Source organism: Pseudochaenichthys georgianus, chromosome 1 (assembly GCF_902827115.2).
Source record: "Pseudochaenichthys georgianus chromosome 1, fPseGeo1.2, whole genome shotgun sequence".
Lineage (NCBI taxonomy): Eukaryota > Metazoa > Chordata > Actinopteri > Perciformes > Channichthyidae > Pseudochaenichthys > Pseudochaenichthys georgianus.
Genome location: NC_047503.1, coordinates 39014888 through 39040893, shown reverse-complemented (window position 1 = coordinate 39040893; position 26006 = coordinate 39014888). Strand labels below are relative to the sequence as shown.

Here is a 26006-nt window from a genome sequence, read left to right as displayed (position 1 = left end):
GCAGCTCACAGCCAAAGTGCGAGCGAGGGAGAGGGCGCACCGGTACCGGCGCTGTTGTTATTAGAATCTGGTGCTAGCTGCGCTAACAGATATAAGAAGTAGATGTTTCTACAACCACAGTGGAGGAGAGCTCTCCTGTCAGACTGAGAGGCTCAGTGAGGTAAAGGACTCTGAGTGTTTAGATAAGTTAATTTTAGTCCAAGTTATCTCAGTGGGTCTCAAACGTTTTGACCACAAATTATGTAAACACATATTTCCAAGGCACTTCTTTATAATTATTAGGATAAATAAAAACAGGTTTGAAATCATTCCAATGTATACTATAGGACAGCAATCCAAAAATATCATTTAAAGTTGGAGAGATACAAAAATATGCATAAATAAATAGGTCAAATAAGATATGAATGAACAACAAAAATAAAATAAGCTACATTTATTTGTTATTGGCTATGGTAGGTTACTGGTTATGTTCATATACTTATTTGATTGTTAAAATGTAAACCGATCTTTTTCATATGGGTGTTTAGAGTTGTACCCCTTAGATCAGGTCTCTAGTAATTGTGTGCTCAAATTGCTCCAGATTGAAGCATTTTACTTTAAAATGTTCAAAACAAAATCTTCCCGGGGGGCATACCACCGGACCCCCCAAGAGGATGTGACGTCCACCCCCCAATTCAAACATGTTCATTCAATAATGAATACATTTGAAGCCATTTTGACGTATATTACCTGTGTCAATAAGTTTCTGTTTTTGTAGAGATTTTTCATTTATTCTTTACATATAAAATCTCGCCTAGGGCAGCAAATTAGCTAGAACCGGCCCTGGTACTAGGCCTCAAGAGCCTTTCTTGTGCTGACACATAGAAACAAATTAGCTGGGCGCACTTCGCACGCGCACAGACTAAAAAATTCCACGCGCTCACATTATGCTGGGCCCACGTGCCTTATCACCGCTGCTATGACTCCATCCTATGGGAAACACTGATACAGTATGTAATCCTGGCAGCTCAATCTGTAGGATTCACAAAGTAAACTTGTCAGGTTAATTCTTGTCAGGGCAAACTGAATAATGTTTGCATTGCCTCAATAAATAAAATGTATCGTCTCTAGTGACTAAAATGGTCGCTACTAAAACAGCACAACAATAACTTATTTTCACCATCAGATTACTTTTTCAATTATTTTGAATATCAATTGTCTATTTAGTGGCAGAAAATAATATAAATGCCAGTCGCAATACAGAGCCCAATAATAAATGTAATATTATGTGTGACAAACAGTCCAAAGATATGTAGTTGTATATCATCAAATAGCCACTAATGATGATCATAATCTATCAAGGTAACTTCCTTATAGAAGCTTGAGATGATAACCAGCAAATAAGGACACCAATAGAGGCACAAGAGGAATCAAACATGACCTCAATAAGAGAAGCAAACCTCACTTAAAATGTCTACATTCAAACGATACTAAAAGCATCAAGCAGTCAGTGCAATGCTCAGTAAGGAACATGCACATCTGGGTCGATATAATCAGCGTTCATGTTCTGCTGAGGCTTACAAGACCGGAGGCGGAGGCTTCAGGGCAGAAAGCTGAGACATCTTGTCACATCTACAGCAGGGTGTAATACGGTTGTAATGAGGCAGATAGCAAGCTCCCTCTCAGCTGCGTCTTCAGCAGGTACACAGCAGGGCGGCCTGTCTCCCAGAGCTGATGACGAATCCACTAACTTCTTGCTGATCAGAACACATAAAAGGCCCATTTAACAGACAGCACACAAAGGGTTTAATGTACAAGGCTCTTTTGAAATGCTTTATGGCTGTCTGAAAAAAAACTGTCCTTTTTGACAGAGGGACATTTATTTTAGTCCGTGACTTACAGCAGAAACCGCAATAAAAACAGTCATAAAACTAAACTGAAAAGACAGTCATTTTTTTAAGATATACTGTACATCTGCTTTGCTCTGCCACTGGTCTTTGGTGGGTCTGCACTTGTCTATGGACGTGCAAAGCCTACATATGCACCTATTCCTCACCTACAGGCTGTCTTTTAATCACCTCATAACTCATAAACGCGTACACTACCAGCCACTCCTCTCTATGGCTTACCAAGGCTTGGCGCTAGAAGAGGGGGAGTTCAAAGTTTACTTACTGGTGTCGTGATATCGGTAACTTAAGCAGCGTCTGGCCCTAAGCTATGAGCAGAGAGACCGTTTGGACTCAATCTGTCCTCTGCAGATGCCCAGGACTTTGGGCCCTTTCCAGTCTTAACAATGAAAACCTCACGACCCCAAACCTGATCCCAAAGTGTATAAAACCAAACATGCACCAGCCCCGCCTCCTCAATCTGTAGATGTAATGTTTTGTAAACGCTCAGAGTGAAATACAAGACGAGGAATGAAGAGGTGTGAACACATGCCACTTTGTTAACAGTATGTGTGTACTACTCACATTCACTGTGTGTGAGACACACTTCCCTTAGTTTAGACGTTCAGATATCACACACAGATGACAGCTTTCACCCTCTGTCCTGTAATAGGATAACAGCAACACTGGTAAACCAATAGCTGCTTCATTTTCTATAGACTAGAACACACGTGTGTGTGTGTGTGTGTGAGTGAGTGAGTGAGTGAGTGAGTGAGTGAGTGAGTGAGTGAGTGAGTGAGTGAGTGAGTGAGTGAGTGAGTGAGTGCTCTGTTTACCTTGAGAATAGTTTAGCTTTGTGCATGCATGCATCATATACATGAGTAAACTAATGATGTGGTTGTATAGATATCCACTTCGTCAAGCGTAATCATATCTTAGTTTCCGTTTCGTCAAAAGCATGAAAGTGCATTAGTCCAACATGCTTTAGTGTAATGATTATATCTTTAATGTTTAAAGGTCTTTTTAAAGCTCTGGTATGTATGATTGCACATTCAGATGTCCAGATTAGCTCACAATAGTCCTTTGTTCTTTGAGACGGTTTTACAGGTGTGATCTAATGATTAACGTACACAAGGAGTCTGTGGGGCAGGGTGAGGATCATATAAATAAACTAGGGCTGTCAAACGATTAACATTTTTAATCAGATTAATCACAGCTTAAAAATTAATTAATCATGATTAATCACCATTCGAACTATGTCCAAAATATGCCATTTATTTATGTATATTGTTGTGGGAATGGAAAGATAAATGAAAGAAGGCAGATATATCCATTTAACACAGAATCTATGTTTATTATAACATTTGTCTGCGTGTCAAAATGAAAGACAACCCACACACCTATCAATCATCAAACCGTGGGGTCTTAATTCATTACGTGTTGATTTCTATCAACGGGGGAGTACTTCAGGAAAGTCGACGGGGGGGGGCTAGTGGAGTACTTCGTGACCACAGAGTGTGAACGTTGTGATCAGCTGTTTTAGCGCAGTTCTCCAGTGAAGGGGGGGGGGGGGGTCTCCCTCCGCAGCCGGTTGGCGTAGTTTTGGCACAAGTCCGTTGTACAGACCGACGTTAACAGCAGCCCTGTCTGTGCACACGGAGACCGACTCTGTCGTCCGGTGATCGAACCGCCTTCTGGAAAAGCTTCACAAGTACGTCAGTGCGCAAATGCGCTTTGTGACAAAAGTGACGGTACGCATTTCAGATTACGCACATAACCTGCGTACCAGTTAGTTATGTGCAGCCCTGTACTACAGAAAAAGTATTCTCCGTCGGGACTTCCTGCAACAACACGACGCCGTTATCTTGATTCTGATTGGCCAGAAGACATTATCAAAGATGTTCTATTGAGAAGACAATCACTACGTGACAAAAGTTTTCAAAACCGTGGCTACTGAAATCAATCTTACTAACTGCTGTCTGTGCAATTTACTCCACGCGAGTTGGCAGACTTTATTTTGCTTACTTTAACATCATTTTCATGGTGGGGCTAAGCCATTTCTTGGTATTCTTTCACGCACAGTGACGTCACGAGCTACCCACAATGCAACGCGCGCCATATATATATATATATATATATATATATATATATATATATATATATATATAAATACGCCATTTTCCTGGAGGTGCTAATATCCTGGAGGTGCTAATATAAACAGCTAGCCAGGCAGAGCGCACTAGGTTTTTTTTCTGAATTAACGACCGAAGAAATCGCTGCATGTCTTCGGATTACCTCTCTGGACTGGAGGGGTGTGCTCTAGGTCGTTACCAGCGTAAACTAGAGCTGTGTGGGTTGTCCGATTGCCCTTACAGACTTCCTGCAGATGTATGGGAAAACGACTCTCGAAAGTGGCCTTCGGTCGATTTTGGCAGCATCTACGTCTATCTTCTGGAAACACCAGGTGAATACCCCACTTGTCACAATAATAGTATCATGCCAATGCATATATGTGGTATTTTAGAGTTGACTATATTGATTAAGGCAATAGACTATGATATTCTGCTTGCACCTCGCGTGAAATGGCGCATACCGGAAGTACGGTGTCGCCCTCGGCCCAAAACCCGTATGTGTGTGTGAAAGAATGGGTGTAGCCTACCCCAGCGCTGCCACTGGTGGCACGTATGGGGCGGGCCATTATGCACATGCGTTAAGTGCGTTACATATTTTAACGCAATTAATTCAAAAATGTATTTCCGCCGTTAACGCGATAATTTTGACAGCACTCAAATAAACCCAATCGACCTGCTGTGCCATTTTCATATTGTATTTTCAAATTATTAACAGAAGACTGGTTGTTTTTGTGAACCAATGAGTTCCTGATTAGCATCACATTGTCTTTCTCTGTCCCTTGGCAGCATCTGTGAATCTGTTTGCCACGGTCAATATTAAGGGACTTAAGAAGTGAATTGCTAGTCTAATTGGTAAAAAAGTGGCTCTTTTTCACGGTTCAATGTGGAGAAACTCAGTTTGACACATCTTTCAATAAATCAACGAGTTCGTTAGTCGTATGATTGTTAGTTGACTGAATTCCTTTAGTTGAGGACAGCCCGAGTCAGTACGATTGCAGAGTAAGGCCAAATATGTATTTTATTTCAAGGAAGGAAATAACTCTATAAAAAAAACTCTATTAAAATATATTGGCAGTCCAGTGGAATTGTGGTTAATGCGAGCACCAGGTTTGGCAAGAAAGTAGTCAAATTTGAATTGATTATAAAGCGGTTATGGATTAAATATTCATCTTTGTTTGTTTTTGGCCATCATTTTTATAATAGTTAGAATGAATACACTAAATGTGGCAAGTCAAAGATGAAGCAGAGAGGAGCTGCGTTAACTTTGAGTGGTATTTATGAAAGACATCAAAATCCTAATTTGACCTTTTTCTCTTTCAAATGCATACCCTGGAGGTTTGTTTAAAACATGTATAATCACCCAATTACATGTGACATGTGCATAGCCTGGCTTTTTTCAACCTTACTGCATTTCCAGATCTCATGTGGTGAGTGTACTGTTGTTATTATGGATCGAAATAACCACCAAAACTATGAAAATTCAAAAGAGTACTCGAAGAGAGCAGACCTCCGCCAGGAACATTTCCATAAGTTAAAAATAATGCGTGTGTCCGCCCAGTGATTCGGATCCGTTCCAAGAATGCTATGACAGATTTCGTGACCCCTGCCACACCCTTTAAACAAGATTCATTAAAATTGCTTAAAAATAGTTTTTACATTATCCAGCGAGAAAACAGAATCAAGCCAAAGAACAGAACCAAAGAAATGACCTCTCTGGCAGAGGAAATAAGAATGAAGTAAAAGAAAGCTGAAAGAATCCTTTATTGAAGTTCCCATTAGTATATTGAAGCTTTATACGGGACAGGTATCACTTCAACTAAGCTATAGTAGATTTTTATTTCGAGACACTCTGTCAATTCACTACTGAGCTGCCATTTTTATCGCCATCTCCGACTTTTATTTTTATTTATTTATTTAATATTTTATTTATTACTATTATCATTATTATTATTATTATTATTATTTGTTTAATCTCTCAAATTGTATCAGTGTCCTTTGTTGTGAAGCGCTTCGAGATTTGTCTTGGCAGATGAGAAGCGCTATATAAATTACATTTATTATTATTATTATTATTATTATTATTTACTACTAAAAGAAAATCCATCCAACAATCAGAGACATTAGAATGTGTAGACGAATACAACATAATGCTTTATGTATTAATACTATACTGCTTATTGTTAAGTGTGAACACAAATATGTTTAACCCTTTTTTCCCAACTTGCATCGTGTGTTGAATAAAGAACTCAGATTTATACAAGGAAATATCTGATCATAGACAAAAAGCCTAACACATGCCAAGCATTCAATGGCAGCTATTTAGCAATAGGTGCTTTACACACAGGGGCCGAGTGACTTGGAAGTACGCGACTACCAAGCCAGCATCCTCGCGATTGAGAAACACCCACAGTTTGTTTTGAGGTTGGAGCTCAGAGCTCCTGTTCCTCAGCTGTGACGAGCAGCTCTGCGTGCTCATAGGTTTTAAAACCCACTGGCGAGCAACAGGATACCGGGCTTAATGAAGAGACCTCAAACAGACTGCGATTCAAAACCTCAAGGCACATATTCCATATGAATGGTAGTGTTTCTCAGGCTGGACTCCACCATGAATACCCATCTGTGGCGGGGCGGGGGACTTTACTAGGACGGTGGATGAAGATGATGGTGATGTCATTTTCACTGTTGTGGAACGGCTTCAGTTTCATCGTGGCATTTTCTTCCCAGCTAAAAATAGAAAGTACTTCCATGCTTTAGGAAGCAAATGAGTGGCTACTTGGCCAAGTTTGAGCAAATGGATAATTAAACTAAAAAAAGGAGTGCAAGTGAAGCCTGCTGTCAAATACATCTGTGCTGTGCAGGGAACAGAGGAGCGTTCTATAAAAATAGATTTAAGGCAAAGTGCTGATTTGAAGAAAGATTGTTTTCTTTCATCTTGTTCAAGCCTGTCTTCATGCACATGCACACTGACTTTGAATCCTCAAGGGAAAAAGTGAGCTCACACACACACACACACACACACACACACTCACAAACACTGACACACACAAGCACAGTCAGACATTTCTGGACAGTGCTATAAAGAGTAAAAGATTAAAAATGTCACAGACAAATCCACGGGAGAAGGACATGAAATAAAACAGCAGTGAGACAGCACAGAGGAGACAGAAAAGAGTGTGTGATTAAGAAAGAGGGAGTGTGAGACACTCACCCTGTCCAGGGAGTCGACACCGGCACAAGACGGAGCAGAGGGTCCTTAAATGACTTCCTTAATAAGTTACGTCTGAGAGGAAAACCACAAAAAATCCCCCCCAAAAATCATCACTTGTCTTCAAGCACATGGATCAACACTGCATCTCCTTGTCAACACTCACAGACATATGCATACCAACGCACACGCACACGCACACGCACACTCACACACACACACACACACACACACCACAACACCCACACACAAAACTATACTAGTGTCCAAGTCCTAACCAAGCTTTGATGTGCACACAGACAGTCAGAGGAGACCGAGGGTGTGTGCGTGCTGCATGAAGCCGAGTGCGTGTGTGAACAAGCAGGAGTGGAGAGTGCAGGAGTGTGTGTGTGTGTGTGTATACTCCCTGAGAGGGAGGTGACTACAAGGAGAGAGAGGGAGCGAGAGAGAGAGCAGGTAATCACACTCCCTCCCGTCACTCCTCCACAGTGTTTGCTCTATCAGGATTTCTTGTTCGATCTTTTAAGGAGAAGGAAAAGAAAGAGGAAGACGCTCCTCTTCAGCCTTGTTGCTCAATACTAAAATGTCCTGCTCAGCATCTGTAGCTTAAAACGACCCATTAAACTCATGCATTTCTATTCCTAGTAAGTCTGGAGTAAATCGATAACAAAAGTATAAAGATTCAAATCAATTTAAAGTAATTCCTTATTTTCTTTGAAATTCTCTTTATATTCAGATTTCCAGGTCCATACAACCATTGATGATCTATTGATGGATCATCAATAGATCATCAACAGATCAATAATCTCTTACAAGTGTCCGCTGCCCAGTACACTGGTTCAGCTCTCCAGCCCGTGGAAGTCATCCCCTCTGTCTCCCCCTTTCAACACTGCATCTCCAATAAACCCGCTGGCCCAACATTAAATTAAATTAACTGTACCTACTTTATAGATTCAAAAATCCTGACTTGTTACTTTTTATCCTTAAGTGGCAGTGTGTACGAGTGGAGGCAGATGTTCTCCACTCGATACACCATCAAACTAATATTCCCTCTTAATGTTATAATCCCTGGCAGTACGTCTCAAACAGTCTGTCCTCTGTGAAGTGCGATCAAACGCTCCTCAGACCTTCAAGTTTTTCAAAATAAAAAAAGGGTGCAACATGCAGTCAAAATGAAATTGGCTGGATTGTTTGGCCGATCGCCCAGCTGCTACAAACCCCATTGAGCCTCTCACATGGCTTCAGATGGACAGCGGTGGTGATCACACCGAGTCAAACTGTAGCATTACGTAACAGCACATTAGCACCAGAGGCTAATAGTAACCAACAGGTCGATAAGAGGACAGCTGAACAAGGCCGACCCTTCATGCGGTCAAACGAGGGTGTGGCCGAGGGGCTGATCAATCGCTGTTATTGCATAAACGTGCCTGCGTGCAGAGCAGTTCAATGTGTTCAGATCAACAACAGTATTAATTCCCGTACATGCATGGTCAATTTATAGTAGGTTGTAGATATACCCGGTTAATCTTTATCCCATTTTGTTGTGTTTCAGATTTGGTTGAATGCCGTTTTATACATTTTTCTCAGTTGTATCCTTAATTTACAGTATTTTCATCTCAGGGCACCCATACAAAGGACACATAACTGCTCTCATGTTACCTTTATCTTTAAATAAAGGTCACATTACTAAATATAAGGACTGTTGGTGTGTGATTTGAATCAGAAAAATAGTATTCTAGTAGACAAATGTTGAATTATTGCTACTGCTGTGTCATGCCTGAGCCAGCATTTATTGCTGCAGCTGGCTGGGTTGGATCTAATTTTAGCTGCTTTAGTCCTTGGGAATGCACCACATTTTACAAGATTATGTTTTCCTAAAATCAACATGTGTGTCTGAGTGGTTGTAGCTCAATATTGTACTTAGGTGCTTGGGGAAATGTACCTACAACCACACACACCCGTCTACACACAGCTGATAAACGCTGGCCACAAACACATCTCCCCCCAAATACACAACACAGTCCAACGGTCACACACTGTCTCCGAGATAAGAGACAGGTCACATTTGGATATATGTGCTAAGCAGTCGCACATCAAATGCAGGAGTTTGACTTAATAATGTTTTGGGGAAAATATTGAATAGACACCTAACTCAACATTTATGAAACTACCTTACATTCAAACAGATACTGAAATTACTTTGACATTTTTAGAGATGAAAAATGCCTTTGCTAGAGTCTACTATCACAGGTTTAAACCTGTTCTTGGTAAACAAAAAAAAGGTAAATCGCCAAAATCAAAAGAAGCAAGCTGCATAAAGCCGAGTTCATGCTTCACGAGATAAGACAAGTTCATTTAACAAGTTTAATCCTGTTTATGAGGAATGATTATGAGACCACTTGTTATTAAAACATATGCAACATTTCTAAAACTGCACACACAACATCATACAATAAGCCCTATCTGTGTTGCATCTGGATACAACTGGGTGTGTATGTTCAATTTGTAATGTCGGTCGTCTCGACTGAGTTTAATCAGGATCTATCAACGACAGCTTGAGTTTTGGCCATTTTTGGTTGATAGCGGAAATGTTTTTCATTATTTTTTAATATAATTGATGTTCTCCTTCACCCAAGACCCTAAACCAAATTTGGTGTTGATAAGTCGAAATCATGTTGGTATATTCTTAGCCAACACACATACTTTTAAATGTAATGCACAGGCCATTATCACTGCGCTAAAGGTGTGTCAGACAGACAGACAGATCGGCTAATGTCACCATGTAGTCTTTGCTCTTATCAAAGCAAACAGACAGCTTTGATTTATTAACAGAGTGCAAGGCTCTACTTGTCTCATTTAGCTCTTGGCTCTGGATTAAACCCTGGTGTTTCTAGTGTGTGTGCTTTGTGGTAATTATCAATAAGGACAGGGCACGACTCCTGAAAGCTTGTGATTCTTTCCAAAGAGCCAGGATCACAAAGGCTCGCTCTCTAATGACAGATCCCGCACTGGAGGACTAATAGCTGGCTGCTGTGAGAAAATAGGCCAAAGCCTTTGACACTACAGAGACACAATGACCTTCGCTTCCTCAATTTGTCATTCCTGATCAGCACTCTGCCTCTGTTTTGACTGTAAAACATCTGGTTTCAGTGCCGAGTGCAATCTTGCGTTTCAATGTGGGGCCCAGGCTACAGAAGTGAGGATTAGGCTTTCTGTACTGGAGTATTTGGGCTTTAAATGCTCAAGTGTTTGCGCCGACTGAGCAAATAGTGTAATCCGATTCAAGTATATACCTACTGAACAGGTGCAGTCAATAATTGAATTAGTCATCTACTCACGTCCAATGTACATAGACACCTCCATTAAAGACAGCTCAATTTACATCTGTCATTCAGAAAGCAAATAAATGTCTAAAAGGAAAGTTACGGCAACACCTTCTTCGAAATACAAACCATTTGCATCATTTGACATATGCTCAGTAATTGCAGTAGCTCTGTGGGAAAAGCAAGGTCATGCTTTTTCAATTCATCAACATTTGCATGTTTCTTTTAATCATCTGTTTTTACTGTGCAAACACCTGCACAGTAAAGCAGGAAAGATACTGATTCTACAAGTCGTAACACAGAGAAAACACGGGCTCCAACTCAGCCATTATTTAGATCTCAACTACACATCTGCAAATATTTGGGACATCTTGCAAGCGCACAATAATTGTCCACGGGAAAACATATTAACACCTCGTAAAGGAATCAAAACAGCTTCACACAATGTCGCAGCTGGTAATTAAGAGATGTGAAAGAAGCAGTTCATGTTCTTGGTGATGTTATATCATCACAATGAATCTTAGCCTGTTCTGTTACTAGTTATTTAGTATTGTTGCTATAAGCCTCCAAAAGGAGAGAAAGCACAATAAAACATTGGAATTATTGAATATTCAGAGGTTTCTTGGCATTCAATTCACCGGAGTTGCCCAAAGTAGACCATCACACGCATGATTTCATCAACAAAATGTTAGTATTCAAATCCCTTGAACATCCATCAATCCAAATGTATTGATATTAAAATATAAAATATAATGCTTTCACCACAGAAATGCCAAAAAAGACTGAAATGTGCAATAAGGTACATTTCAGTGAATAACAAAACTAACACATGAACAACATTGCATAAAGAACCACAGAAATAATATGAAGATACAACGTGAATAATCAAGTTTCAGATCTTTATCTACTCATGTGTCCCAACAGGTAAAGGTGTGACTAAAGTACAGATGCAATGTCTGAGTTTCATCTTTGCAAGTCCGAGTTTGTTTCCAGTTACTGCATCGAAAGAGAACATCAGAAAGATGAGCCACAGTGCTGTCACATCAGGTCAGAAATGTGATGACAGCGATGTTGAAAAGGTGATAGCAATCAGGAAGGGATGTGCTCATCAAAAGAAAAGTCATATTGAGACTATTTTGCTTATGTTTGTGGTTTCAGGTAAAGAGTAAAGGACATCGTGTGCGAGTGATCTCACTTCAGGTTAGCCTAAATGAAACATGACTCATATGTTAGCATGCCCGTGCAGATCACCTCATTCTTTCATATCTGATTCACACCTTTATCACAGCTGGTTTTCAGTGATATCACCACCTCACTCACCTGCTTATATCAGCTTTGGCAGCACAAGGAGGTTTGTACAGCCAATAAATCCTGATTTAGCATCAAAGAAACACTTCAGGAGAATGCACTTTTACTCGCTATTAAAGATCAAGACTCACTACACGGTCAAATCTGTTATGTTTGAGAATGTATGTGTACCTTGATGATTGTAGACATAAAGAATGTTAATATATCAGACACACACTGGCATCAAGGAGTACAACTACAACCAAACATTGGCTGGGTTTGAAGGGCTGGAAATTAAATCAATTCCTTTATTGGCTTAAGAGCGTCCAGACTCGAGACGAGCTAGATGGAGGTTGCAGTTCCAATAGATAAATTACAGACAGAGAGCTCCAAATACAGTTAAACCTCAGACAACAACAAAAAAGAAGTCCTAAGCCAATTACTTCCCTTTTTTGATTTGTTAGCCATATGAAACTAGAAATAATACACTTTATTTAAGAAGTTTCCCCATCATGTTGTACGAAAGGTATGTGAGGAAAGATCCTGCATTTAACAACTAGAATTCAGATTTAAACAGCCTTTAAGAAATGGTAAGAATAACCTATACATCGTCAAGAACAAGTATATGTTAAACGGATAAATACATTGTTTAAATATGAAGTTCACAAATAATTGAAAGATGTAACCCTGAAGTGATTGAACAGTCTATTTGTGTTCCTTGTGTAGATACAGATGTATAAAAATGCCATGCACAAGATCATATTAAGACAAAGTAAATGAATGTTCACTTCTGAAATAAAGTAGTAAAAAGGGGAAAGGACTGCAATTGGACAACATTAAATGTGTCCATGTATCTTCATTTGAAAGAAAAGGGACATAAAACAAAAAGGAAGCAAATGAAACAACTGGCAAGTGTTTGTGTCGCTGTCCTATTTAGGAACTTTCGGCCAATTAAAATCATAAATGTAATTCTCCCCCACATGAGCTAATTTTAATCATGGATTATTATGTCACATCAGAGGCAGGAGTGTGTCTCAGGTCGTGGCCTCCAGAGGGTTTCTGTTATCTAGTATTAATTATAACTAAGCCATGCCGCTCTGCCTGCAGACGTTCAATGGCCTCTGCAGCGGAAGCTCCTGACACACTTAAAAATACTCATCATCAAAGGGAAGAAGGAGGAAGCGGGGGAGAAATGTGATGTTTGATGTTCTAAAATTAGCTCAAGATGCACTGTGTAATATGGTAAATAGATTCATTTCATTGCAGAATTCACTACTTGCAATACACATATTAAATGACAAATGGACCGGAGGATTATCAATTATTCAGCAAGGCAATGAGGTCTCACACAGGGATCCTTAAATTAAGACTGTGTCAGTGAACTCTGCAGTCAAGGCCACATCCTAACCATAGTGACTGTAGTCAAGGTGAGTTTTACTTTCTGTGACTCCAGGGGATTAGCTTGCCTTTATATAGAAACAGCCTCTCACTATACACAATACACAGACGGCGTGCCGCTGCATTAACGCCCCGCTATCAGGCTGAGCGAGGCCGCCGCTATTTTAAGATCGCACACATTAGCTAACTGCATTAGCGTGTTGTGATACTGAGAACGTGCAGCTAGCTGACTTAGCTAATGACCAGGAGTAAACTGAAGAATATGTGGATGGGTGTATAATAACAACATTTAAAAGTTGGCTCAAAACTAAGATGCACTTTAGTTGCCTTTTATTAAAAACATGAAATGTACAGTCATGCTAGCAACTTAGCTAAATTCTAACATAAGCATGCTAACACACAATGACAATGCTAACATGCTGATGTTTACAATATTCACCATCTTATAATAGCAGTAGTATGTTTGGCAATTATTGGGGATATTTTCCTTATATTCCTCAAATATTAACTAAGATTAATACAGTCTACATTAGACTTACACTAAACACGTTTTAGCAACGTAAACAAATGTACAATTACATTATTTGCAGAATATCCTTGACATCAAAGGGCTAGGTTTCTTAAAGGTAAGACCCATGTTAAAATTGTATTTTGGCATAATGATATATGTTGCTAAAAACAAATATTGCACCTCATGTTATTTGGATATTGCATGGGTCCATATTGGGATTTTGATCAATGTGATTAATTGTTCAGCCCTACTATAAAGGATCTGGCACATAAGCATTTCATTGCTCATGTTGAGTCTAATAAACAAATGCACACAGCTGCCTCGTCAGGGAGCAAACATGCATTTGCTCCGACAGCATTTTCCACGAGGTACAACCATTAAGGCTACTTTAGCGCACTGGAATCAATATGGTGAACACACACATGAACACATCAGTGTAAGAGGCCATGTACTTTTCCTCATGAATAATGAATCAGACTCTGCTGACCCATCTGCTTCAAGATAAAGAACCTCTGACTCTAGAAAACAATAACATGAGCACTCACACTGTAACAGTGCTGCCTGAATAAATACATCCTGTGGCTGCTGATGTACGTCAACAGACGAGTGAAGAATCTATATGAACATTGATGAAATAAAAGATGGGACCCAACCTTGGGGTCGCAGGGTGGATCTGAGGGGTCACAAGACTATTAGGAAGGACGTCAAACATACAAACATTTCACTTATCTCTATAAGCCTATAGCATATTGATAAGGCTGCAACCATTGACTATGTTGATTATCAAACAATATACTTTATTACAATATAACTTTCTATATAAAATGATTAATCAGTTGTTCCACAAAATGTCAGAAAATAGAAATGTTTGACTTTGTTTAATCTTTTCTTAAACTCTTTCTTTTACTTAAAGTGTGTGCAAATAAACGGGGAAGCATGATATTATATACAAACAATATTTTTCTTTTGTCCACATAAACAAGCATGGTATTTCAGTTTCCCATGTCCCGTTAGCGGCACACCTTGAGATGTGGGTGGAAAATTGTCAGTCACGTCTTTGACCCAAATTAGGTCTGCAAGATTTAAGGAATATATTCAATTGCATTGTTTAATATCGCAATAACTATATTAGTTGCAATACATACTCAGATATTACAGTGTTCTTAGCCTATCTGCTTCTTTCAGTATACTGCCTGACTAAATAAAAAATGCTTAAATAAAAAAATGAACTATTTTAGTTACCGTTACAGCAAACTCAAACATATAACGCAGTCGTTTGCTATGTGTTAGTTGTGCAAGTTGACAGCTCAATAATGATAAAGCCTCTTTCCTCACACTGTCACCTCCCCGCAGCCTGAAAACTTGTGCAAGGGCACGGTGAGCTCGACATTGCACAAATCCACAGACTCTCTCTCTTTTTATTTTTTTATGTAATCCCCTCCCTGTTTGCCCCACGTGGGAGCAGATAATCCTCAAACAGGCGGACAGCTGTCATGTCAGAAACGTGCAGGACAACCTGCCACGAGTGATCTGAGTGACAGTGATGGAACCGTAAAGAGAAGAGTGGAAACACAAACATGTCTTTTCAAGCTTTTGTTTAAAAAGTCATTATCTTTTGCAGTGAAATGCCCCGGCCCTGCAGTGACAATGAACCGCAGGAGCTGGTTGAGTTAAGGGACGCTGGTGTGGGACAATAACTGAGAGAGGTTATTCAGTCACGTGCACACTCTGCGGTTACATAAGAGCATTTTAGGATTTCCTAACCATTGTCACGAAGAGTACAGTAATCATCCTTAACATAAACCAGCTGCAGATTTTTCCCAAAAGCCTTAGCACTCAAATATGGCAGATTTGTTCGAATCAGGTTAGTCGCAATCTTGAGTGCATCCAGTGAGAATAGAAATCGACATTATAAAACATCCGCATTGTCATTTCACAGAAGATTACAAAGTGTCAGATGATCGATCCACTTAAAATGTAAACATCCGCCCCGTTTGATGAAGTGTTGATGGAGATGCAAATCAAAATTATGATTTGATTTAAAATAAGGTAAAAGAAAGAAAGCAGACAAAACTGACAAACTATTTTAATAATTGATAAAGCAGTCAAGTCAAGAGTTTCTCTTTGCGGTTTGATCAGCTATAAACAAAAGTATAAACTGAATATGTATGATTTTTAATCTATCAAAACAAGAAAGATGTCACTTTAAGATGTGGGTAATATTTATGAGCATAGTTCTACATTTTATAGACGATTAATCACATCGGTACTTGGCAGAATGATCTGTATTTGAAGCCACAAAGCAGTGTAATCATAAATAATACTCTCCATTTGCATCTTTAACCGTAAAGCAGAATTCAATCCGCTCATTTTGATTGGCTCCGATTAATACGAGCACTAAGGTGTATAAAGAAAACTAATGTTAGTACGAATCGGTTTGTTGACCTTGCGTCTTTTTTCTTACTTTTAAAACTACATTTAAAGGAGGGGTAGGTAATTCACTTCAGAAACACTTTTTGTTATATTCCATGGAATGCTCTTAACATCCCGATAGCAATGAATACATTAAATGCTTTGACAATAAATACATTAAAACATTTCATCTGTGGAAGCCGTGGCGCTGTAAAAAGCACGACCAATCATCTGACCCGGCCCGGCTAAAGTAACTGGATGGCCTACCTGCCTGTCAGCCTTCCATCTGTGCACAAACTTACCTCGTGCCCTCATTGGTCATGTGCGCGTTGTGTGTGTTGGAGGAGAGGCTCTGTGAGGAAGAGGCAGATTTTTTTCGGCTGCGTACTTTCAAATTCTAGCGCACTCGAGCTGGTTTCTCCATTCTTACCTACCCTGCTACCTTTAAGTATTAGCTATAATCCCGTAATATTGTTCGAGTGGACACTGATCAGCATAGGTTACATGATGTGAATTTAACAAATTGATTGAACTCTAAAATATACTCTGTTGTGGCCAAAATCCCAAAAAGTTTGTCTTGTAACTCGATACCTCAAAAGTTATTGTTCTTGGCCACATGTAGAGCTTGGGCCTGGGAAGCAGTGTCAGACTCGCAGTACAAAATCCACTGGACGTTTCGGTTGCTTTTCAACGTTTATTTCCAGCAAACATAAAACAAAATAGGAAAACAATATGTAACATAAACTTAAACAGCAGATCCTAATAATCTGTCTTCTACTAAGCATAAGGCATGCGTCTGCGTGTCAATGACGGTATTGCTGCTGCCCATACTTGCCAACCTTGAGACCTCAGAAATCGGGAGCATTTCAAAACCGGGGGGGGTAGTAGTGGTAGTGGATCGCCGGAGCTGTAGATTAACATTAACATGCTTATTGTAGTTGTAAATGCAATGCCTTGCGGCCTGTAGGAGCATATGTGTGGGCTGGACCTGTATTTTTCAGGAAAGGAGTGAGCAGAGGGTCGAGTTGTCGATTCTTGTTCAGTTTTCTGTGACTATCTGCCTCACCCTCTCAGACTTTCAGTTGTGCACGCTACTAACGAGACGCGCTACCATGGAAACCAAACAATGGTGTAGCTGTATTAAAGTCCGAGTGGAAACAGTCGTGAGTAAATCTGATTTTGTCAGAAATCGGGAGAAATGCGGGAGAAATATGACCCCGGGAGGAAACCGGGAGAGAGCAGTGAAATCGGGAGTTTCCCGCGAAAATCGGGAGAGTTGGCAAGTATGCTGCTGCCTGCTGCTCTCCCGTCACACACCGCACATTTAAAGCTTTAGCCCCGCCCCCTTCACCTGAGCAAAGCACACCTCTCACTGAAACAGAAAAATGCAGTAATAAAGGTTCCAAATAAATCAAAACAAAATAAACTTAAATGCGGCTCCTACATACTCTATAATGAAAAGATTATTCATATTAAAGGATGACTTTATTCTAACAAAAGAAGTTAAATCCGTCAACACGTTTCTACATGGTATAATATAAGAATCTCAAAGAGGCAGTATAAGTCTGCATCATCAGGTTCATTGACAGTTTGAGAAGAGTAGGAAAAAACAACATGAAGAGGCAGGCCTTCCTTAGCTTCAGTGAGGAGAACCAACATGGGGGGGGGAGGTGGGGGCAGATATTTGAGGCTCCTGGGGGCTTTGTTCTGGAGGTAAAGTCATGTCTGAGGCATCAGGTTCTCCACCACCAACACCACCTCCAGGCACACCGTGTGGTTTGACAGTGAAGCAACGGAGGAGGTGACTTCATTCCGCTTTAGGCTGGGTTTTACTTGTTAGGAAATCAGTAATTTAATCCAACATACAGGAAAAATGGGAATCCATGACACACACTAGGGCTGTTTCTTTATTAGGGATTGATGGAAATAACACAGAAGTAATATTGAAACTTCTTAAGTCAAACAATACCTGCATTTAAACTGAATACTATATTATTCCTGGCTGGTAATTATGCCTCACATTATCTCCATACAGGAGTTCATTCCAATACGTTTTTTTATTTTATGTTTAATTATCACCAAGCCCGAAGTGGAATATTTAAACGTTTTTGGGACTGGATGGAAAGACACCAAATCAGTAGAGTCTCAAGACACCGTTGAAATGAAGTTTCCACTAAGTTCAATCGCAGAGTAGATACTTAAGTTTAAAAGCTGTGGACCAACCATCATTTGTTCGAGCTGTGCTTAACCTGGGTTAAAAATGTAAAATACTCCATCGACTCAAAAGTGATTTCTTCAGATAAATACTAAAGATTAGAAAGATGATGTTAACTCACAGACCTACATATTGATCATAAAGCTACGGGATATCACCATCTTGTGTTGCATTTAACACACACACACACACACACACACACACACACACACACACACACACACACACACACACACACACACACACACACACACACACACACACACACACACACACACACACACACACACACACACACACACACACACACACACACACACACACACACACACACACACACACACACACACACACACACACACACACACACACACACACACACACACACACACACACACACACACACACACACACACACACACACACACACACACACACACACACACACACACACACACACACACACACACACACACACAGATTTAATTGGTTTCTCACCTCAGTGTGGATTAACACCTAATGATTCAGCATGTACGCTACACTAATACCAGGAACAGTTTGAATTCTCATCAGCTACTGTATGTATCCAAAACCAGATAATCCATGATTATATTCATCCAGAGTTTTAATTTAATCTATTGATTGTTTGTTTATTCATCTTCGGATAATGGGCATCACAATACCGTGGGGCCCAAGGCAATGTCTTTAAATGTTTGGTTTAGTCTGACAGACCATGACAAAACATCACCTCACGGTCAAATGTAGCAGCTGTACTATTAGGGCTTTCTGATGTCTCCCATGACGCTCATCAGCAGATTTACTATGAAGTCAAGGACATTTATATTTTCTACTGAACGCTTAAAAACGTCTAGTTTTAAAACATTTTTTAAATCCCATCTTTTATTAAAGATTATCTGATGTGATGGAAAGCTCCAGATCAACTATTCAATGGACAACAATATATTCAATGTGCTGTGGTATTTTTGAATTAAAAATGACTTAAAGGTCACCCATCATGCTATTTGTAGGCAATAGCGTAGGTCTCAGATATATAAAAATATATAAAAAACATGTTTATGAAGTGTTTTGCTCAAAATACCAAACAGATCACCCATTCTAGCCATGCCTCATATCCCTCTATTTCACTTCCTGTTTCAAAAGTGCTGATTTTATGTATAAAGCTTTAAAAAAAAAAAAAATTGATAAAGAGGGGCGGAGCTTATGCTTGCTCATGCAGGAGATTCTACTGGCAGATACTGCCGTGATGAAACGCCATATCATGGATTAGCATGGATTATTTCTGAAACAGTATGGAGCTCAAAGGCTTTCTCTCTTGCCGGTTATACCACAAGGTGAGTTCCTTTTTACTTCCTGCTTCTTCACACACATGCTCTCCAGTACAGGTTAGCTCTGAGTGTTAGCGATGCTAATGTAAACACCGACCATATTACGTCCAAAACAGTCGGGCATTGTTTCTGATAGCAACGTTTCTGATTGTGCTGTGGGTCCACATTTCAGATATTACGTCATATCGGACGCAAATCTGGATCAGCTCCGTTGTAAGAGATTTGGGTACGGAGGAAAAGAGAGAGGGTTTTATTTTCTGACGCTGCGTGAGTTCCCTGACACACCGGGGACACATGTTTATGTATCAAAGACATCAAAAAGTGCATTTTGCATGATAGGTCCCCTTTAAAAACAGTGAATTTATTCTAGCAATTGTCAACAAAAAGCCAATCTCTTAGCACAACATGTCCTGATCATTTCGTCAAATTTTTCCATGAGATAAAACACACTACACCTGCAGTACAGAGTGCAAACCACATCAACAGGTGTCTGAGGTTATTAAGGCACGCGTTACGAATACTGGTTACAGTTTGTGTTTTAATGACCAGTTTATTGCACAACAGCAGCAGCATGGCAGAGGCCAAAACGACCCTCAAGGGCATATTTGCTCAAAAGCACGCCTTCAATTCACAGCAGTAAATAAAGAAGGCAGGACTTTGATACCTGTGCTGGTTGTGTACCATCTCAGGAACCTGAACTCTTTGACATGGGTACGGTGAGATATAGCACGAAACAAACAATAAATATCTTGATAGAAATACAATAAAGACTCTGCACTTTTAGCATTCTGCACAAGTCAAAGGTCAGACGAAAGTTGGAGAATCTCAGGTATGTTAACGGTCTGTGCGATAACAGGCCAGAGATAAAAGTAGCGTTTTATGGCCCAAAATGAAAATGCACAACAGATTTCATTCGAGACAGAATTGTATTTAATAAAAGAGAATGCAGTGACTTCAAATACCACTAACTCCGCATTAAAACACGCGCATGAGGCTGTGTTGTTTCGGCCCAGTTTAAAACCCGTGAGGTTTATTCTTGGCTGCAGGAGTTTTGAGTTTCACACGAGTTGCGCGCTCATTAGTCTAATGAACGTTTTGGCAGGAGGTCGATGACAGGAGGCCTACAATTAATGTAGAGCTGGCATGCCACCTCCTCACTCCTAATGAGTCATGTTGTCACACTCAAACTCAGCATGATCCTGCCTCTCGAGTCTCAAACACCAGTCAGGTCTCGAAATGAGAAGCTGGTGATTATGAAACGCAGGTGTGTGTTGTGCAGCCCACATACCAACATCCATTTCATCATAGTCCAAGTAATATTATCCACCATGTCTGCACAAGTGTTACTGACCTCACTGGTAAAGAACTGCAGCACACTTTAGGGTGTTGTTTGAGCTGGACAGCATCTGATACTACTCTACTGCTAACACAAAGGCATTTCTACGTGTTAAAAATAGCTCAAAGTGGGATTTACTGAACCTTGCAAGGAAAATGCAGTTGGGACTTATCGATGTCATCAAATGTATAATTTATCAAACAGATCCTTTAACCAGAAACCAGTGGATGTCATTAAGCAAATCTGCCACACACAATAATGATGTTGCATCTTGTTTGTTCAAAACATTAACAAACAGCAAAGGTACAATAGGGATGTGTTGGTTTGGGTTGAGATGAAAGGCTAAACATCTCCACACAGACATCAGAGTGGTATTGATCCTCCAATACCTCATTCACACCAACGCAACTCTGGTTCAAGCTCCGTGCTAGAGCTTTTCAGGTTCAGAACCGGTTCAGCTCTGGCTCTTTTCACACCGCCCAGAGTCCGACTGGTGCTGCGTCGTTGCGTCATCGTTTGCGTCATGACGTAACTGTTTTGCTTCATAAAGCCAAACCGCGCGCATGAAATCAGTTGCATTCATTTCTTATGGCTCTATCTGCAGCTTTTCCTGAGTCATTTCTGTGGTTTAGTTATATTCTTATAAAAAAGTGTACTCGTGTCAATAAAGGTTTTTTTAAAACACAACTGCTTCCGAGGTTGGTCTTATTTCTTAAGGTGGACTGAACCATGAGTGTGGAGTAACGTTGTATCTTTCATTTAAATGAACTGTAACCTTCACCCAGGTATGTAACAGCTGTTCTCAAATGAACACGTGAAGTAAAGTTTAATATTTATAGTTTTATAATGAGGGGTGATCAACGTGAATGCTCAGGTTCCACCTTAACACGCAGACACGTTGCTTCACCATGAGCAGAAACCTTTAGTCTATGGCAGAAACTCTGAAACTCTTGTTAAGTTTCTCCATCGTTGTGTACAAACTGGATAAAGCGCGGGCTTTTTGTTGTTGTTCAGGAGTTGATCCTGGCTCTGCCCCCGCCTCGACGTAAGCGTGACGCATGTGGTGCTTTTGCTCTGGCCAGACAATTTGTTGGTGCTTCAAACGAACCGGATTCTGGAGCTAAGAGGCAGCTCCGCTGCGGTGTGAACAGGAAACCCCGGTGCTTTTAAAGCTCCAGCTCCGAACCGGCCCTGAAACACCGTTGGTGTGAATGAGGTACAAGTGAATAAGTGCATTTCCCAGAATGAACAACTCCTTCAAGGACTGAACTCTAACTGCAAAGCCAAAACTAATGACATGATCATTTATTAGTGGCATTTAGGAATAAGTGAAATTACTTTTTACTATTGAACGAGGCTAGCGGGTTCCACCTGTTTCCAGCCTGCTAATCTGATGGCACATTTCCACTGCAGCGGGGTAGCCCCGTTTAAGCGTCCCTAAGCATCCTCGGGCTGCCTCGCTGGCCGTGGCGCATTTCCATTACAGTGTAGGACCTGGGGTAGCAACAGGTAGCAACGCAGTGTAGGCGGGGCGATCGGCTTTTTTTTTCACATTTCGAGTTGTTCCGTCGAGCTCCCGCTGGATTTTATCATCCCCAATGAGATGTAGGAACGTCGTCTCCTCCTCGGTCGACCACGGTGTGCTTTTCAAAAATGCTGTGTATAAAAATGCTGCAAGCTTGCTTCTAGATATATATGCGACGCTAGGGATGATCTCGTGCGCGATCTTGTGACGATTCTCTCTGACCAATCAGCAGTCGAGAGTGTTGCCGTCACTAGTTCAGCCCTGGCCTGATAGAACCACGATTTTATGGGGCCGGAAAAAGAGGGAAAAAGTACCCGCTAGCCGGTGCTACGCTATATGGAAAGGCCACCAAAAACTGGCCTGGCCGCTTGAGGATGATTAAGGACGCTTAAACGGGGCTACCCGCTGCAGCGGAAATGCGCCATCAGATAACCACCTCTAGCTCTGTTCTTAACACACAGACATGAGGAGGGGAGTGATATCATTCATCTCAAATAACTCTCACAAAGAAAGCAGAGTACATTTATGTCCCAAAATGTTGAGAAATTCCCCTTAATATATTATATTGCTTATGTTGGTGGTGTCTCTCCGCAGCTGCAGTTTGAGCTATTGTTAAAACCGAGAGTATTTTCAGAAATCAATTCATGAAATATAAGCAAAAGATCACATGTATAATCCCAAAAATGTAATATAAAAACATATTTTGGAAGCTGTTTTTTCAAGTCATAGCTTGATTGGATTAAATCAGATTTAGATCAGCACCACACAATATGGCCATAAAACATTTAAATTGAATTATTGACATAACAATGTGTAACTTCTCCAGATCAAACTAACGGCCTGCGGCTGTTCAAGCGATGCCACACTGAGAGCCTGTTGGCACATAATCCTAATCCACCCACTGTTTCACTTTCCACATGTGTTGACCATTAGACTCGGGTCATTAAACACAGAGCTCTCAAACTGATTTTCCCTTTGTCTTTAGTTTGTTTACGTCGTCCTAGACACAAGTGGGCAAAAACAATGAGTCCAAACCATCTGTTGAACTGTTGGGCGGACGGTAGAGCCACCCGCATAGACACAGAATGGAGTAATCAATGAGGTGTTGTGGACATGAAGAGGACCCTAACTAAAAGGGGTACACAGAAAATATTCAAGATATTATTTATGCTGATGACACAGATGGAGATTAATTTGAATATGTATTCATTTTTTGTTAGTTTTGTCGGTAGGATGCAACAACAAAACTATAGAAAACGACCATGACTGGTTCCCAATGTGACATATTCAGATTGTTTTGTCAAACCAATAATTAGAAACCAAGAGATATTTCATTTGCAGTAGATAAAATGGAAAAGATCCAATGTTTTCCTCAAGAATAACTCAACATATTATTATAATGGTGACAGTTTACGTGCATGACAGACATTTACTGTGAGGGTCTAAGGACAGAGGGTGTCGTATTGTCATACTGATATTCTGTACACACTGTGAAGACCACTGAGACAAATGTAACATTGTGATATTGGGCTATATAAATAAACATTGATTGATTGATTGTCAATCAACGTTTTTAAAAACATTATGAACCCTACAATTAATTAAGAGAGGACTATGGATACAATTAAGCCGAGATTAATTTAGAGCAGATATGATTAATGCAGATTAATATCTATCAATCTGCAGATTAATCACAATAACATTATCGTTAGACACAGCCCTGCTTTTTTTAAATAATGATAGAAGTATAGAACATTTGAAACAAGCATTTCTGCTTGATAAATAAACTAATGTTTAAACTAAACTGTTGTATTTCAATCAAATGATCCACTCAATAACTAATTCAACTGGTTTCCCCTGTGCAATATGAATCTTTGAGTTATTTCAGTCGTTAATCTAGGTTTTTACAGACTTTTGTGGACGATTACTAAAAGTAATATGATTCAGCGGTTTATAAAGTGAGATGTGGGGAAGCTTCAGACATCCTACATATCATATACTGCCAAGAACAGGCTGGTTTTATCAATGTGTATAAACCAGCAATTAACAGTTTCAGTCACTTGAAACTGCTAATAAGTGAACATGTCTCTTTTATAACTGTAAACTGATTATATTTAGGATCTGGACTGTTTTTCTGAAACAGACATTTCCTGGGAAACAGTAATACTTATTTTCCAGTCTTCTGACATTTTACACCCAAAACAACCGATTGAATTATCCTTATCCGTGTTAAAACAGTTGTGTCAGTGAGGAAGAGGTCATTCAGAAAAGGGATTTTAATTAGTTTCACTAGCAGAAACAGGTGTGCAATTGTGCACCTGCTCATAAAACAACACACAATCTGATGGGTAAACGTGTGCAAGTTAAACGACCACTAAAGAAGCTCGTTTGTCTGTATGACCTTGATAAGAAAGACATGCATATTAACCTTATTACTGCCACCACAAAACTATCCTTCACACACAACAACACGCACACACACGTGAAACCTGAGTGTGTTTCCTGCCCGGGGAAAGGAGGCTGTGCAGCCGCATGGCAGAGCTGCACGCCGGGAGAGAGAAGCTGGAATAAAGCTGTCAGGGTGTCAGCAACACAAACCGATAACACTGTCACTGCGGAGCCACACAGCAGAACACCGTCTCACTGCAGGACTTCACCCCGAGTAAACTCACCTTTGAGATGGTCATATGGTGGGGAGGCGTCGGCAGGTGGCGGAGGATTCCCTGGAGGAGCCGGTGAGGAGCAGCGGTGGAGACGAGTTTCCTTTATAATAATGATCGAGGTTGTTTTTGCATGGTGGTCATTTAAAAAGTCATGATGCATGAGGCTCGACCTTGGAAGTCGTTCAAATTTAAATATTATTTAAAAATAAAAAGTAGCTCACAGACAGAGCATGTCCCTGCAGAACACACCGCACAGTCACCGTGAAAAAAAGAAAACAAGAGCCCGGGGGGAAGGAGGGGAGAGGGGGGTGGAGGATGAGGAGAGATGCGAGGACAGGATGCAGGAGGGAGGGGCGAGGCGTCAAGGATGATGACAACAACCATAATGTAGGCTGTCATAAAAGAGAGAAATATCTTGGTGCAAATAGAAACTGATTTCCCCACTAAAGTTAAACTTGATTTAATTTGCAATCTTTATATATACATGTTTAATCTCCACCAGTGATGTTAATGTGCATTCTGAAAAAAGCGTTTTTTATCATTATTTGTATTATTAATTAATATTATTGTTTTTATTTTATTTTGGGTTATGCCTTTTATGGATTCTTTATTATTCTATTTCATTTATTACATTATTTGTATCGACTTTTTTATATATATAGTTTGTTATTTTCAATTCATTTATTGGAGTGTAGAATTAGTTTGTGTTTAATTCTATATACACATGAATAATTAAATGTGTTGCTATTATTATTATTATTATTATTATTATCTTAATGGCTTCTTTG

General features: G+C 40.1%; 1 protein-coding gene across 4 annotated transcripts in view; it reads right to left on the bottom strand.

The window, feature by feature from the left end:
• Positions 1–25504, bottom strand: part of coro2aa (coronin 2Aa) — a 46844-nt gene extending 21340 nt beyond the window's left edge. Inside the window, exons 1-2 of one of the 4 annotated variants that reach the window (XM_034086741.2) lie at positions 8016–8249; positions 7206–7277 (exon numbers count right to left, since the gene is read on the bottom strand). Coding sequence is in view for 1 of the 4 variants with exons in the window: in XM_071203548.1 (XP_071059649.1) it covers positions 25228–25242 (15 nt within the window). In the remaining 3 variants the exon portion in view is untranslated. Of the gene's footprint in view, positions 1–7205; positions 7641–8015; positions 8250–25227 lie in introns of those variants that run through there. The other 3 variants (XM_034086732.2, XM_071203548.1, XM_034086723.2) reach the window with 3 other exon arrangements.
• Between the last annotated feature and the right edge of the window lie 502 nt (positions 25505–26006).